At 53.5% G+C, this 17,500-nt stretch overlaps 1 protein-coding gene across 1 annotated transcript in view; it reads right to left on the bottom strand.

Moving 5' to 3' along the window:
• agxt2 (alanine--glyoxylate aminotransferase 2) overlaps positions 1 to 17,500 on the bottom strand; it is a gene marked incomplete at its 5' end in the record, with an annotated part of 60,752 nt that overhangs the window by 21,675 nt on the left and 21,577 nt on the right. Inside the window, 1 exon segment of the mRNA XM_078207067.1 lies at positions 5,651 to 5,744. Coding sequence (XP_078063193.1) covers positions 5,651 to 5,744 — 94 coding nt within the window.

Below are 17,500 nucleotides of genomic sequence, written 5' to 3'. Positions count from 1 at the left end.
TACGACACCCTTCCTCACTGTCTACCACACCACCACATGGACCCTGAGATCCCTCTGCTCCTGTAATCCCCTCAGCGTTATACCATTGAGCCGGAATCCTCTCCCCATGTTTCTTCAACCAAAATACTTTACCTCACATTTCGCTGCATTGAAATTCCTCTGCCAGATGTCTGTCATTTGGCCAACTTGTCGATGTCCCTCTCAAGTTCCTCAGCATCATCCTCACAATTCACTATTCTCCCCAGCTCTCCCCATCTGCAAATTTAGAGATTTTGCCCTCAACACCCATTTATATAAATCAGAAAAAGCAAGAGTTTCAGCACTGATCCCTGGGGAACACCACTTTCAACTTATAGAACCATAGAACCATAGAAAATTACAGCTCAGAAACAGGCCCTTTGACCCTTCTTGTCTGTGCCGAACCATTTTTTGCCTAGTCCCACTGACCTGCACTTGGACCATATCCCTCCACACCCCTCTCATCCATGAACCCGTCCAAGTTTTTCTTAAATGTTAAAAGTGACCCCGCATTTACCACTTTATCCGGCAGCTCATTCCACACTCCCACCACTCTCTGCGTGAAGAAGCCCCCCCTAATATTCCCTTTAAACTTTTCTCCTTTCACCCTTAACCCATGCCCTCTGGTTTTTTTCTCCCCTAGCCTCAGCGGAAAAAGCCTGCTTGCATTCACTCTATCTATACCCATCAAAATCTTATACACCTCTATCAAATCTCCCCTCAATCTTCTACGCTCCAGGGAATAAAGTCCCAACCTATTCAATCTCTCTCTCTAACTCAGCTTCTCAAGTCCCGGCAACATCCTTGTGAACCTTCTCTGCACTCTTTCAACCTTATTTACATCCTTCCTGTAACTAGGTGACCAAAACTGTACACAATACTCCAAATTCGGCCTCACCAATGCCTTATATAACCTTATCTCCAGTCTAAGAAATGCCCATCTCTACCTCCCCTCTGTTTCCTATCGCTTAGCCACCTTCTAATCCATGCTGCCAAGGGGACATCAACCCCAAACATTTCTAATTTATTCTCTAACCTGCCACGTGGCACTGTATCAAATCCTTTCTGAAATATACAACCCCACAGCATTCCCCTCACCCACTGTCTGTGTCACCTCGTTAAACTGATCACACGTGGCCTTGACACAGCCATGCTGACTGCCTCGTATGAATTATTTTTCTCTGAGTGTATATTTATCTTATCCTGTTTCCTGGCCTGCATTTGTTTTCCTGCTATGGATGTTAAACCGGGAGATCTGCAGTTTCCTGGGAATCCTTTGCCCTTTTCTTAAACAACATTTACAATCCTCCAGTTTCCCGGGACGAATCCTGTGTTCAGAGAGACCTGGAAAATTTCTGTCAATGGCTCCACAATTTGCTCCCCTATCTTTCTCGGCAACCTGGGATGCATCCGTCTGGGCTGTATGTTTGTGGATGTGGTGCCAATCAAGCGGGGCTGCTTTGTCCTGGATGGTGTCGAGCTTCTTGAGTGTTGTTGGAGCTGCACCCATCCAGGCAAGTGGGGAGAATTCCATCACACTCCTGACTTGTGCCCTTGTAGATGGTGGACAGGCTTTGGGGATCAGGAGGTAGGTTACTCGCTGCAGTATTCCTAGCTTCTGGCCTGCTCTGGGAAGTTGCAGTATTTATACGGAATATATTCATATTGATCAAAAAAGTAAGGAAGTTATGCTTCAGTTGAACAGGGGATTAGTGAGATCACTTTAAGGGGAGGCAGTGGTGTGGTAGTATTATCGCTTGATTAGTAATCCAGAGACCCAGGCTAATGTCCTCGGGACCCGGGTTCGAATCCCACCACGGCAGGTGGTGAAATTTGAATTCAATTAAAAAATCTGGAATTAAGAATCTATCGGTGGCCATGAAATTATTGTCAATTGTGGGAAAAACCCATCTGGGTCACTAATGCCCTTTAGGGAAGGAAATCTGCTGCCCTGACCTGTTCACATTATATATTAATGATTTGGAAGAGGGAACTGAATGTATTATCTCCAAATTTGCAGATGATACAAAGTTGGGTGGGAGGGTGAGCTGTGAGGAGGATGCAGAGATGCTTCAGTGTGATTTGGACAGGCTGAGTGTGTGGGTATCTGCATGGCAGATGCAGTATAATGTGGATAAATGTGAGGTTATCCACTTTGGGAGCAATAATAGGAAGACAGATTATTACTGTGGAATGGACTGCCTGCAGTGATAGTGGAGTCAGACACTTTAGAAACATTTAAGCGGTTATTGGATAGGCACATGGAGCACACCAGGATGATAGGGAGTGGGATAGCTTGATCTTGGTTTCAGATAAAGCTCGGCACAACATCGTGGGCCGAAGGGCCTGTTCTGTGCTGTACTGTTCTATGTTCTATGTTCTACTGGGATGGGTGTAAATTGAGGGAGGCGGATACTCAGCGAGACCTTGGAGTCTTCGTGCATCAGTCGCTGAAAGTAAGCGCTCAGGTACAGCAGGCAGTAAAGAAGGCAAATGGTATGTTGGCCTTCATAGCGAGAGGATTTCAGTATAGGGATAGTACAGGGCATTGGTGAGGCCACACCTGGAGTATTGTGGGCAGTTTTGGTGTCCTTATCTGAGGAAGGATGTCCTTGCTATAGAAAGAGTATAGCAAAGGTTTACCAGACTGATTCTTGGGATGGCAGGTCTGTCATATGAGGACAGACTAAGTCGGTTAGGATTATATTCACTGGAGTTTAGAAGAGTGAGCGGGGACAATGGGGAACCTGTGGATGTGGTGTATCTGGATTTCCAGAAGGCGTTTGACAAGGTGCCGCACCAAAGGCTGCTACATAAGATAAAGGTGCACGGTGTTACGGGTAATGTATTAGCATGGATAGAGGATTGGTTAACTAGCAGGAAGCAAAGAGTGGGGGTAAATGGGTGTTTTTCTGGTTGGCGATCAGTGACTAGTGGTGTGCCTCAGGGATCAGTGTTGGGACCGCAATTGTTTACGATTTACATCGATGATTTGGAGTTGGGGACCAAGTGTCGTGTGTCAAAATTCGCAGATGATGCTAAGATGGGTGGAAGAGCAAAGTGTGCAGAGGACGCTGAAAGTCTGCAAAGGGATATAGATAGTCTAAGTGAGTGGGCGAGGGTCTGGCAGATGGAGTACAATGTTGGTAAATGTGAGGTCATCCATTTTGGTAGGAATAACAGCAAAATGGACTATTATTTAAATGGTAAAAAATTGCAGCATGCTGCTGTGCAGAGGGACCTGGGTGTCCTTGTGCAGGAATCTCAAGGAGTTGGTTTCCAGGTGCAGCAGGTAATTAAGAAGGCAAATGGAATTTTGTCCTTCATTGCGAGAGGGATGGAGTTTAAAAACAGCGAGATTATGTTGCAGCTGTATAAGGTGCTGGTGAGGCCACACCTGGAGTACTGTGTACAGTTTTGGTCTCCTTCCTTGAGAAAGGATATACTGGCACTGGAGGGAATGCAGAGGAGATTCACCAGGTTGATTCCGGAGTTGAGAGGGTGGCTTATAAGGAGAGACTGAGTAGACTGGGGCTATACTCATTGGAATTCAGAAGAATGAGGGGAGATCTTATAGAAACATATAAGATTATGAAGGGAATGGATAAGATAGAAGGAGGGAAGTTGTTTCCACTGGCAGGTGAAACTAGAACTAGGGGGCATAGCCTCAAAATAAGGGGGAGCAGATTTAGGACTGAGTTGAGGAGGAACTTCTTCACACAAAGGGTTGTGAATCTGTGGAATTCCCTGCCCAGTGAAGCAGTTGAGGCTACCTCATTGAATGTTTTTAAGGCAAGGATAGATACATTTTTGAACAGTAAAGGAATTAAGGGTTATGGTGAGCGGGCGGGTAAGTGGAGCTGAGTCCACGAAAAGATCAGCCATGATCTTATTGAATGGCGGGGCAGGCTCGAGGGGCCAGATGGCCTACTCCTGCTCCTAGTTCTTATGTTCTTATGTTCTTATCTCATAGAAACTTATAAAATTCTAACAGGGTTAGACAGGGTAGATTCAGAAAGAATGTTCCCGTTGGTGGGGGAGTCCAGAACTAGGGGTCATAGTTTGAGGATAAGGGGTAAACCTTTTAGAACTGAGGTGAGGAGAAATTTCTTCACCCAGAGGGTGGTGAATGTGTGGAATTCACTCCCACAGAAAGTAGTTGAGGCTAAAACATTGTGTGATTTCAAGAAGAAATTAGATTTCGCTCTTGGGGCTAAAGGGATCGAGGGATATGGGGGGAAGGAGGGATCAGGATATTGAATTTGATGATCAGCCATGATCAAAATGAATGGTGGTGCAGGCTTGAAGGGCCGAATGGCCTCCTCCTGCTTCTAGTTTCTATGTTTCTATCTCTGGCCTACATGTGACTCCAGACCCACAGCAATGTGGTTGACTCTCAACAGCCCTCCAAGGGCAACTAGAGATGGGCAATAAATGCTGGACCAGCCAGCGACACCCATGTCCCATTAAAAAATCAATGCCAAAAAATCTTGAATACTGTGTGCAGTTTTAGTTTCCTGATTTGAAGAAGGATGTAAACAGAGTGGAAACAGTTCAGAGGAAGTTTACTGGATTGACACTGGGAATGAGTGGGTTGCCTAATTCAGATAGGTTGAAAAGGCGGGACCTGTTTCTGCCAGAGTTTAGGAGAGTGAGGGGTGAGTTTATTGAAGTGGACAAGATCCTGAACCGTATTGACAAGGTGGACATTGGAAGGATGTTTCCTCTTGTGGGTCAGTCCAGAACCAGGTTTTAAAATTAGGGGTAACCTTTGTAGGACAGAGAAGGGGAGACATTATTGTCCGTCAGAGGGTTGTGTGACTCTGAATTCTCTGCCTCTGATGCAGTAGAAGCGGGGTCACTGAACATTTGTAAAGTGGAAGTCGATAAGATTCTTGTTAGACAAGGAAATCAAAGGCAATGGGCAGTGGATGAGAATGTGGAACTCAACACAAACAGATCAGCCATGATCTTTACAATATTGTGTACAATTCTGTTCGCCACACTACCAGAAGGATGTGGAGGCTTTGGAGAGGGTACAGAAAAGATTTCCCAGGATGTTGCCTGGTATGGAGGGCATTAGCTATGAGGAGAGGTTGGAGAAACTTGGTTTGTTCTCACTGGAGCGACGGAGGTTGAGGGGCGACCTGATAGAAGTCTACAAGATTATGAGAGGCATGGACAGAGTGGATATTCAGAAGCTTTTTCCCAGGGTGGAAGAGTCGATTACTAGGGGGCATAGGTTTAAGGTTCCTGGGGAAAAGTTTAGAGGAGATGAACGAGGCAGATTTTTTACACAGAGGGCGGTGAATGTCTGGAACGAGCTGCCCGTGGAGGTGGTGGGAACAGGTACGATAGCGGCGTTTAAGGGGCAACTAGACAAATACATCAGTAGGATGGGAATGGAAGGATCCGGACTCTATAAGTGTATACGGATTTAATTTAGACAGGTATCGTGATCGGCGCGGGCTTGGAGGGCCGAAGGGCCTGTTCCTGTGCTGTACTGTTCTTTGTTCTTCATATGGTGGAGCAGGCTCGAGGGGCCAAATGGCCTACATCTGCTCCTGTTTTGTATGTTCACACAGACACACATGCACACAAATATACACAAACAGCAGGACTGTGAACCTACCAGCTGAGCAGTCACAGGAGCGTAGTGTTTGGACTGGGGAATCTCGACACTGGCTCCCACCCCATATCCCTCGGAAAACATCTGGACACATAGTCTGGAAAAAGAAAAGAAATGTTGTCAGAAAACAAAAGTAGTTTTAAGAGATCTGTATTGGTAAATGTTAGTAAAAAGGTACAGTTTTAAAGGGTTTAATTTAATGTTTCTGTGCCTGGAAGGGTAAAACCTATCGTTAGATTCATCCTGGACAAAGGTGTTTGTATGTGTGGGGGTTTGTTTGGTTCAGACTGTGCTTCGATTGTGCTTAGAGAGGGCTACAATGTGAAAAGTAAATCTAGCAGAAGCATGTGACTGTTGCTTAGCAACTGGGCCCTTTTGAGGTAGAAAGACTTTTTGAATTTGGTTTTAGCTGACTTTAGCTGAGTGAACATCTCTCAACACTGCCAGGAGAAGCTGGGCATGGCAATATCCTCACTGGCTACAGGGGAGGTCCCGGAGGACTGGAGAACAGCCAATGATGTTCCTTTGTTTCAGGGCAATGGGGATTATCCGGGAAATTGCAGACCAGTGAGCTTTACATCATGGCCGGGAAATTATTGGAGAATATTCTTCGAGGCAGGATTTACTCACATTTGGAAAAATATTGGATTTATTAGTGATCGGCAGCATGGCTTTGTGCGGGGAAACTTAGAAACCCTACAGCACAGAAAGAGGCCATTCGGCCCATTGAGTCTGCACCGACCACAATCCCACCCAGGCCCTACCTCCATATCCCTACATATTTACCCGCTAATCCCTCTAACCTACGCATCCTGGGACACTAAGGGACAATTTTAGCATGGCCAATCAACTTCACCCGCACAGCTTTGGGAAGGTTGTGTCTCACAAATGGATTGAGATTTTGAGGCAGTGACAGTGGCAGAGTCATGTTTGACAAATCTATTAGAGTTTTTCGAGGAGGTTACCAGGAAAGTGGATGAAGGGAAGGCGGTGGATGTTGTCTACCTGGATTTCAGCAAGGCCTTTGACAAGGTCCCTCATGGGAGGTTAGTCAGGAAGGTTCAGTCGCTAGGTATACATGGGGAGGTAGTAAATTGGATTAGACATTGGCTCAATGGAAGAACTGATGTGGAGATGCCGGCGTTGGACTGGGGTGAACACAGTAAGAGTTTTAACAACACCAGGTTAAAGTCCAACAGGTTTATTTGGTAGCAATGGTATTTGTGTCATCTGCTAATGGTATTTGCTACCAAATAAACCTGTTGGACTTTAACCTGGTGTTGTTAAAACTCTTTCAATGGAAGAAGCCAGAGAGTGGTTGTGGAGGATTGCTTCTCTGAGTGGAGGCCTGTGACTAGTGGTGTGCCGCAGGGATCGGTGTTGGGTCCATTGTTGTTTGTCATCTATATCAATGATCTGGATGATAATGTGGTATATTGGAGGTGTAGTGGACAGTGAGGAAGGTTTTCAAAGCTTGCAGAGGGATTTGGACCAGCTAGAAAAATGGGCTGAAAAATGGCAGATGGAGTTTAATGCAGACAAGTGTGAGATATTGCACTTTGGAAGGACAAACCAAGTCAGGACATACAGGGTAAATGGTAGGACACTGAAGAGTGCAGTTGAACAGAGGGATCTGGGAATACAGGTACAGAATTCCCTAAAAGTGACGTCACAAGTAGATAGGGTCGTAAAGAGTGCTTTTGGTACATTGGCCTTTATAAATCAAAGTATTGAGTGTAAGAGTTGGAATACAGAGGGCTCTGTATTGGGACCTCTGCTGTTTGTGATTTATATAAACGATCTGGAAGAAGGTGTAACTGGGGTGATCAGTAAGTTTGCGGACGACACAAAATTGGCAGGACTTGCAGATAGTGAGGAACATTGTCAGAAGCTACAGAAGGATATAGATAGGCTGGAAATTTGGGCAAAGAAATGGCAGATGGAGTTCAATCCTGACAAATGCGAAGTGATGCATTTTGGTAGAAATAATGTAGGGAGGAGCTATACGATAAATGGCAGAACCATAAAGGGTGTAGATACGCAGAGGGACCTGGGTGTGCAAGTCCACAGATCCTTGAAAGTGACATCACAGGTGGAGAAGGTGGTGAAGAAGGCATATGGCATGCTTGCCTTTATAGGACGAGGCATAGAGTATAAAAGTTGGGGTCTGATGTTGCAGATGTTTAGAACGTTGGTTCGGCCGCATTTGGAATACTGCGTCCAGTTCTGGTCGCCACACTACCAGAAGGACGTGGAGGCTTTGGAGAGAGTACAGAGGAGGTTTACCAGGATGTTGCCTGGTATGGAGGGGCTTAGTTATGAGGAGAGATTGGGTGAACTGGGGTTGTTCTCCCTGGAAAGACGGAGGATGAGGGGAGACTTAATAGAGGTGTATAAAATTATGAAAGGCATAGGTAGGGTGAATGGTGGGAAGCTTTTCCCCAGGTCGGTGGTGACGTTCACGAGGGGTCATAGGTTCAAGGTGAAGGGGGGGAGGTTTAACACAGATATCAGAAGGACATATTTTACACAGAGGGTGGTGGGGGCCTGGAATGCGCTGCCAGGCAAGGTGGTGGAGGTGGACACACTGGGAACGTTTAAGACTTATCTAGATAGCCATATGAATGGAGTGGGAATGGAGGGATACAAAAGAATAGTCTAGTTGGACCAGGGAGCGGCACGGGCTTGGAGGGCCGAAGGGCCTGTTCCTGTGCTGTATTGTTCTTTGTTCTTTGTTCTTTGTTATGGTGAGGTTATATAAGACATTGGTGAGGCCGAATTTGGAGTATTGTGTGCAGTTTTGGTCACCTAGTTACAGGAAGGATGTAAATAAGGTTGAAAGAGTGCAGAGAAGGTTTACAAGGATGTTGCCGGGACTTGAGAAACTGAGTTACAGAGAAAGGTTGAATAGGTTGGGACTTTATTCCCTGGAGCGTAGAAGAATGAGGGGAGATTTGATAGAGGTGTATAAAATTATGATGGGTATAGATAGAGTGAATGCAAGCGGGCTTTTTCCACTGAGGCTCGGGGAGAAAAAAACTAGAGGACATGGGTTAAGGGTGAGGGGGGGAAAGTTTAAAGGGAATATTAGGGGGGGCTTCTTCACGCAGAGAGTGGTGTGAGTTTGGAATGAGCTGCCAGATGAGGTGGTGAATGCGGGCTCACTTTTAACATTTAAGAAAAACTTGGACGGGTTCATGGATGAGAGGGGTGTGGAGGGATATGGTCCAAGTGCAGGTCAGTGGGACTAGGCAAAAAATGGTTCGGCACAGACAAGAAGGGCCAAAAGGCCTGTTTCTGTGCTGTAATGTTCTATGATTCTATGGTTCTATGATTACTGACGGCAGAGCGGTGGATGTTGTTTACATGGACTTTAGCAAGGCCTTTGATAAGGTTCCTCATGGCAGACTGGTGCAGAAGGTGAAGTCACACGGGATCAGAGGTGAGATGGTAAGATGGATACAAAACTGGATCGGTCATATAAGATGGAGTAGCGGTGTAAGGGCATTGTTCTGGCAATCTGTGACCAGTGATGTTCTACAGGGATTGGTGTTGGGATCCCTGTTTGTAATATATATAAATGACTTAGGGGAGAATGTAGGTGGTCTAATTGGTAAGTTTGCAGATGACACAAAGATTGGGAGAGCTGTGGATAGTGACGAGGATGGTCAGAGGATACAGCAGGATATTGATAGGCTGGAGAGTTGGGCAGAGAAATGGCAGATGGAATTTAATCTGGAAAGATTTGACGCATTTTGGAAGGTCTAATGCAGGAGGGAAGTATATTGTAAATGGTAGAACCCAATAGAAGTATTAGCACAGAGGGATCTAGGTGTACAGGTCCACAGTTCCCTGAAAGTGGCAACACAAGTGGATAAGGTGATCAGGAAGGCATACGGCATGCTTACCTTCATTGGTCAGGGCATAGAGTATAAAAATTGGCGAGGCATGTTGCAGCTGTATAGACCTTTAGTTAGGCCACATTCAGAACATTATGTACAATTCTGGTCGCCACACCATCAGAAAGATGTGGACTCTTTGGAGAGGGTACAGAAAAGATTTACCAGGATGTTGCCTGGTATGGAGGGCATTAGCTGTGAGGAGAGGTTGGAGAAACTTGGTTTTTTCTCACTGGAATGTCAGAGGTTGAGGGGTGACCTGATAGAGTTTATAAGATTATGAGAAGAATGGATCGTGGGTGTCTTTTTCCCAGGATAGAATTGTCAATTACTAGGGGGCGCAGGTTTAAGGTAAAAGGGAGAAAATTTAAAGGAGATTTGAGAAGCAAGTTTTTTTTACACTGAGGGTGGTAAGTGCCTGGAATGAGCTGCCAGAGCAGGTGGTAGAAGCAGATACAATAGCAACGTTTAAGAGGCATCTTGACAGATACATGAAGAGGCAGCGAATAGAGGGATACGGACAGCGTAGAGGCAAAAAGTCTTTAGTTTAGAAAGCGTCATGAGTCAATGCAGGGTTGGAGGCCTGAAGGGCCCTGTTCCTGTGCTGTACTGTTCTTTGTTCTTTGTTCCAAAGGGGTTTGTGTAAAATCTCAGTCTGGATTCACTGTTAAATGTGGAATGGAAGCTTTGTTTAAAAGTGTCATTTGGAAAACCTGGGGAGGGCGATTCTCCCATTCTGACCCGCTAATTATTTGGTGGGTCGGGCTGGGAAATCTGGCAGGTTGGGACCACCCTGGAAACCGGCGGGATAGCGGGAAAGTGATTTTAATCTGATTTCAGTGTCATCGGAATGTGATTATCAGGCCCGGGACTGAAATCTCCGGGTCCAATAACACCTCACACCCCCGCCTGTACAATTACACTCCAGCGGGGTTTAGAGTAGCTCCCCACTTTCGGGGAATTAGTGGGGCGACCCCGCTGGAGTGAAGTGGGGGCAATCGGGATGCCCCAGAGGGTCGGGTGGTGGGGGGATGGTGCCCCCTGGGCCTTGGCACCCTGGCAGTGTTAAAAGGGCAAGGTGCTCTTGCCCAGGGGGCACCTTGGCACTGCCCATCAGGCATCCGGCAGTGCCAAGGGGCAAAGCAAAGTGGGCGGGGCCAAGGGGCAAAGACAAGGGGCTGGGGATTATGGGGCAGGGCCAGCTGGGGGTGGGGCATAGGGGGCGATGGGTGGGGGTTCCCGCTGCCAGAGTGGGGAGGGTCTGCCTCCCAGGGTGGGGGTGGGGGTCGGTTGGGGTGGTGGTGGGGGGGATTGTCACTGCTGCGAGGGGGGTGGGGCTTACCTGGGAATCCAGGAATGCTTGTATGGGCCATGATCAGGCCGTGGGGGGGGGGGGGGGGGGGGGTGGAGGGGCAGCACTGCGGGGTTCTCGGGCTGGCCAGCAAATGGGGAGACTGACAGATCGGGGCCACTGCGCATGCGCAGAGTTCCGGAACTGTCCGACTCCGGCGGGAATGGGCCCCGCCCTCCCCGAGCTTTTAATGATATTCACAATGGTGACCTCTGCAATGCACAGAGTGTGGGAGATTCGAGTCTGATCTCCCATTGAAAAACAATCGTGAATTACACCAGGTTTCCTGTAAATTCACCACTTAGAACGTTTTTGGGAGAATCGGGCCCTGTGTTTTTGGGGGTGGAGTTTGGAAACTCTCGTGTGACAATCATCTGAGGGGATTCTGAGGAGAAATCCACAGACCTGGGTTCAGGGTGGAGGGTGTATTTGACCACAGTCAATCTGTGTGTTTAAAAGGGACTGTGTTCATTGCAGCTTCAGATATAGTTTATAATCCGTGTTGATTTCAGAACCTGTTGTGTGCAGTTGTTCAGCTGAAGGTGGGAGTGAAGCAGTATTGTATCCTCATGTTTAATAATTGTTTCTTGCTTCTTGTTAAAACTAATTAATGGTCATGTGACTCAGTTCCTCCATGTTTCAAACCAAAATGTAACAATAATGTGAGCCAGGATTCCAATCTGGGATCTTGCTGTGCAGTTATAAACCAATCAGGATTAACACTGTCAGAGGCTGCAATCTCTTCAATGGACCTGAAAACAGCACAAACTGTACCCCCCTGTACCCCGGTCAGTGTGGGAGGGGCTCTGTACCCCGGTCAGTGTGGGTGTGGGAGGGGCTCTGTACCCCGGTCAGTGTGGGAGGGGGTCTGTACCCCGGTCAGTGTGGGTGTGGGAGGGGCTCTGTACCCCGGTCAGTGTGGGAGGGGGTCTGTACCCCGGTCAGTGTGGGTGTGGGAGGGGCTCTGTACCCCGGTCAGTGTGGGAGGGGGTCTGTACCCCGGTCAGTGTGGGTGTGGGAGGGGCTCTGTACCCCGGTCAGTGTGGGAGGGGGTCTGTACCCCGGTCAGTGTGGGTGTGGGAGGGGGTCTGTACCCCGGTCAGTGTGGGAGGGGGTCTGTACCCCGGTCAGTGTGGGTGTGGGAGGGGGTCTGTACCCCGGTCAGTGTGGGTGTGGGAGGGGGTCTGTACCCCGGTCAGTGTGGGAGGGGGTCTGTACCTCGGTCAGTGTGGGTGTGGGAGGGGGTCTGTACCCCGGTCAGTGTGGGAGGGGGTCTGTACCCCGGTCAGTGTGGGAGGGGGTCTGTACCTCGGTCAGTGTGGGTGTGGGAGGGGGTCTGTACCCCGGTCAGTGTGGGAGGGGGTCTGTACCCCGGTCAGTGTGGGAGGGGGTCTGTACCCCGGTCAGTGTGGGAGGGGGTCTGTACCCCGGTCAGTGTGAGTGTGGGAGGGGGTCTGTACCCCGGTCAGTGTTGGTGTGGGAGGGGGTCTGTACCTCGGTCAGTGTGGGTGTGGGAGGGGGTCTGTACCCCGGTCAGTGTGGGTGTGGGAGGGGGTCTGTACCCCGGTCAGTGTGGGAGGGGGTCTGTACCCCGGTCAGTGTGAGTGTGGGAGGGGGTCTGTACCCCGGTCAGTGTGGGAGGGGGTCTGTACCCCGGTCAGTGTGAGTGTGGGAGGGGGTCTGTACCCCGGTCAGTGTGGGAGGGGGTCTGTACCTCGGTCAGTGTGGGTGTGGGAGGGGGTCTGTACCCCGGTCAGTGTGGGAGGGGGTCTGTACCCCGGTCAGTGTTGGTGTGGGAGGGGGTCTGTTCCCCGGTCAGTGTGGGTGTGGGAGGGGGTCTGTACCCCAGTCAGTGTGGGAGGGGGTCTGTACCCCGGTCAGTGTGGGTGTGGGAGGGGGTCTGTTCCCCGGTCAGTGTGGGAGGGGGTCTGTACCCCGGTCAGTGTGGGAGGGGCCCTGTACCCCGGTCAGTGTGGGTGTGGGAGGGGGTCTGTACCCCAGTCAGTGTGGGAGGGGGTCTGTACCCCGGTCAGTGTGGGTGTGGGAGGGGGTCTGTACCCCAGTCAGTGTGGGAGGGGGGTCTGTACCCCGGTCAGTGTGGGAGGGGCGTCTGTACCCCGGTCAGTGTGGGTGTGGGAGGGGGTCTGTACCCCGGTCAGTGTGGGAGGGGCTCTGTACCCCGGTCAGTGTGGGAGGGGCTCTGTACCCCGGTCAGTGTGGGAGGGGCTCTGTACCCCGGTCAGTGTGGGAGGGGCTCTGTACCCCGGTCAGTGTGGGAGGGGGTCTGTACCCCGGTCAGTGTGGGAGGGGCTCTGTACCCCGGTCAGTGTGGGTGTGGGAGGGGCTCTGTACCCCAGTCAGTGTGGGAGGGGGGTCTGTACCCCGGTCAGTGTGGGAGGGTGGTCTGTACCCCGGTCAGTGTGGGAGGGGGGTCTGTTCCCCGGTCAGTGTGGGAGGGGCTCTGTACCCCGGTCAGTGTGGGTGTGGGAGGGGCTCTGTACCCTGGTCAGTGTTGGTGTGGGAGGGGCTCTGTTCCCCGGTCAGTGTGGGAGGGGGTCTGTACCCCGGTCAGTGTGGGAGGGGCCCTGTACCCCGGTCAGTGTGGGTGTGGGAGGGGGTCTGTACCCCAGTCAGTGTGGGAGGGGGTCTGTACCCCGGTCAGTGTGGGTGTGGGAGGGGGTCTGTACCCCAGTCAGTGTGGGAGGGGGGTCTGTACCCCGGTCAGTGTGGGAGGGGCGTCTGTACCCCGGTCAGTGTGGGTGTGGGAGGGGGTCTGTACCCCGGTCAGTGTGGGAGGGGCTCTGTACCCCGGTCAGTGTGGGAGGGGCTCTGTACCCCGGTCAGTGTGGGAGGGGCTCTGTACCCCGGTCAGTGTGGGAGGGGGTCTGTACCCCGGTCAGTGTGGGAGGGGCTCTGTACCCCGGTCAGTGTGGGTGTGGGAGGGGCTCTGTACCCCAGTCAGTGTGGGAGGGGGGTCTGTACCCCGGTCAGTGTGGGAGGGTGGTCTGTACCCCGGTCAGTGTGGGAGGGGGGTCTGTTCCCCGGTCAGTGTAGGAGGGGCTCTGTACCCCGGTCAGTGTGGGTGTGGGAGGGGCTCTGTACCCTGGTCAGTGTTGGTGTGGGAGGGGCTCTGTACCCCGGTCAGTGTGGGTGTGGGAGGGGCTCTGTATCCCGGTCAGTGTGGGAGGGGTCTGTACCCCGGTCAGTGTGGGTGTGGGAGGGGGTCTGTACCCCAGTCAGTGTGGGTGTGGGAGGGGGTCTGTACCCCGGTCAGTGTGGGAGAGGCTCTGTACCCCGGTCAGTGTGGGAGGGGGTCTGTACCCCAGTCAGTGTGGGAGGGGGTCTGTACCCCGGTCAGTGTGGGAGGGGCTCAGTACCCCGGTCAGTGTGGGAGGGGCTCTGTACCCCGGTCAGTGTGGGAGGGGCTCTGTACCCCGGTCAGTGTGGGAGGGGCTCTGTACCCCGGTCAGTGTGGGAGGGGGTCTGTACCCCGGTCAGTGTGGGAGGGGGCTGTACCCCGGTCAGTGTGGGTGTGGGAGGGGGTCTGTACCCCAGTCAGTGTGGGTGTGGGAGGGGGTCTGTACCCCGGTCAGTGTGGGAGGGGCTCTGTACCCCGGTCAGTGTGGGAGGGGCTCTGTACCCCGGTCAGTGTTGGTGTGGGAGGGGGTCTGTACCCCAGTCAGTGTGGGTGTGGGAGGGGCTCTGTACCCTGGTCAGTGTTGGTGTGGGAGGGGGTCTGTACCCCGGTCAGTGTGGGAGGGGGGTCTGTACCCCGGTCAGTGTGGGAGGGGGTCTGTACCCCGGTCAGTGTGGGAGGGGGGTCTGTACCCCAGTCAGTGTGGGAGGGGGTCTGTACCCCAGTCAGTGTGGGAGGGGGTCTGTACCCCGGTCAGTGTGGGAGGGGGTCTGTACCCCGGTCAGTGTTGGTGTGGGAGGGGGTCTGTACCCCGGTCAGTGTGGGAGGGGGTCTGTACCCCGGTCAGTGTGGGAGGGGGTCTGTACCCCGGTCAGTGTGGGAGGGGGGTCTGTACCCCGGTCAGTGTGGGAGGGGGGTCTGTACCCCGGTCAGTGTGGGCGGGGGTCTGTACCCCGGTCAGTGTGGGAGGGGGTCTGTACCCCGGTCAGTGTGGGTGTGGGAGGGGCTCTGTACCCCGGTCAGTGTGGGAGGGGGTCTGTACCCCGGTCAGTGTGGGTGTGGGAGGGGCTCTGTACCCCGGTCAGTGTGGGAGGGGGTCTGTACCCCGGTCAGTGTGGGTGTGGGAGGGGGTCTGTACCCCGGTCAGTGTGGGAGGGGGTCTGTACCCCGGTCAGTGTGGGTGTGGGAGGGGGTCTGTACCCCGGTCAGTGTGGGTGTGGGAGGGGGTCTGTACCCCGGTCAGTGTGGGAGGGGGTCTGTACCTCGGTCAGTGTGGGTGTGGGAGGGGGTCTGTACCCCGGTCAGTGTGGGAGGGGGTCTGTACCCCGGTCAGTGTGGGAGGGGGTCTGTACCTCGGTCAGTGTGGGTGTGGGAGGGGGTCTGTACCCCGGTCAGTGTGGGAGGGGGTCTGTACCCCGGTCAGTGTGGGAGGGGGTCTGTACCCCGGTCAGTGTGGGAGGGGGTCTGTACCCCGGTCAGTGTGAGTGTGGGAGGGGGTCTGTACCCCGGTCAGTGTTGGTGTGGGAGGGGGTCTGTACCTCGGTCAGTGTGGGTGTGGGAGGGGGTCTGTACCCCGGTCAGTGTGGGTGTGGGAGGGGGTCTGTACCCCGGTCAGTGTGGGAGGGGGTCTGTACCCCGGTCAGTGTGAGTGTGGGAGGGGGTCTGTACCCCGGTCAGTGTGGGAGGGGGTCTGTACCCCGGTCAGTGTGAGTGTGGGAGGGGGTCTGTACCCCGGTCAGTGTGGGAGGGGGTCTGTACCTCGGTCAGTGTGGGTGTGGGAGGGGGTCTGTACCCCGGTCAGTGTGGGAGGGGGTCTGTACCCCGGTCAGTGTTGGTGTGGGAGGGGGTCTGTTCCCCGGTCAGTGTGGGTGTGGGAGGGGGTCTGTACCCCAGTCAGTGTGGGAGGGGGTCTGTACCCCGGTCAGTGTGGGTGTGGGAGGGGGTCTGTTCCCCGGTCAGTGTGGGAGGGGGTCTGTACCCCGGTCAGTGTGGGAGGGGCCCTGTACCCCGGTCAGTGTGGGTGTGGGAGGGGGTCTGTACCCCAGTCAGTGTGGGAGGGGGTCTGTACCCCGGTCAGTGTGGGTGTGGGAGGGGGTCTGTACCCCAGTCAGTGTGGGAGGGGGGTCTGTACCCCGGTCAGTGTGGGAGGGGCGTCTGTACCCCGGTCAGTGTGGGTGTGGGAGGGGGTCTGTACCCCGGTCAGTGTGGGAGGGGCTCTGTACCCCGGTCAGTGTGGGAGGGGCTCTGTACCCCGGTCAGTGTGGGAGGGGCTCTGTACCCCGGTCAGTGTGGGAGGGGCTCTGTACCCCGGTCAGTGTGGGAGGGGGTCTGTACCCCGGTCAGTGTGGGAGGGGCTCTGTACCCCGGTCAGTGTGGGTGTGGGAGGGGCTCTGTACCCCAGTCAGTGTGGGAGGGGGGTCTGTACCCCGGTCAGTGTGGGAGGGTGGTCTGTACCCCGGTCAGTGTGGGAGGGGGGTCTGTTCCCCGGTCAGTGTGGGAGGGGCTCTGTACCCCGGTCAGTGTGGGTGTGGGAGGGGCTCTGTACCCTGGTCAGTGTTGGTGTGGGAGGGGCTCTGTTCCCCGGTCAGTGTGGGAGGGGGTCTGTACCCCGGTCAGTGTGGGAGGGGCCCTGTACCCCGGTCAGTGTGGGTGTGGGAGGGGGTCTGTACCCCAGTCAGTGTGGGAGGGGGTCTGTACCCCGGTCAGTGTGGGTGTGGGAGGGGGTCTGTACCCCAGTCAGTGTGGGAGGGGGGTCTGTACCCCGGTCAGTGTGGGAGGGGCGTCTGTACCCCGGTCAGTGTGGGTGTGGGAGGGGGTCTGTACCCCGGTCAGTGTGGGAGGGGCTCTGTACCCCGGTCAGTGTGGGAGGGGCTCTGTACCCCGGTCAGTGTGGGAGGGGCTCTGTACCCCGGTCAGTGTGGGAGGGGGTCTGTACCCCGGTCAGTGTGGGAGGGGCTCTGTACCCCGGTCAGTGTGGGTGTGGGAGGGGCTCTGTACCCCAGTCAGTGTGGGAGGGGGGTCTGTACCCCGGTCAGTGTGGGAGGGTGGTCTGTACCCCGGTCAGTGTGGGAGGGGGGTCTGTTCCCCGGTCAGTGTGGGAGGGGCTCTGTACCCCGGTCAGTGTGGGTGTGGGAGGGGCTCTGTACCCTGGTCAGTGTTGGTGTGGGAGGGGCTCTGTACCCCGGTCAGTGTGGGTGTGGGAGGGGCTCTGTATCCCGGTCAGTGTGGGAGGGGTCTGTACCCCGGTCAGTGTGGGTGTGGGAGGGGGTCTGTACCCCAGTCAGTGTGGGTGTGGGAGGGGGTCTGTACCCCGGTCAGTGTGGGAGAGGCTCTGTACCCCGGTCAGTGTGGGAGGGGGTCTGTACCCCAGTCAGTGTGGGAGGGGGTCTGTACCCCGGTCAGTGTGGGAGGGGCTCAGTACCCCGGTCAGTGTGGGAGGGGCTCTGTACCCCGGTCAGTGTGGGAGG

This window comes from Mustelus asterias, unplaced genomic scaffold, assembly GCF_964213995.1.
Source record: "Mustelus asterias unplaced genomic scaffold, sMusAst1.hap1.1 HAP1_SCAFFOLD_2021, whole genome shotgun sequence".
In the NCBI taxonomy this organism is placed as follows: Eukaryota; Metazoa; Chordata; class Chondrichthyes; order Carcharhiniformes; family Triakidae; genus Mustelus; species Mustelus asterias.
This window is presented reverse-complemented; position numbering and strand designations above follow the sequence as displayed.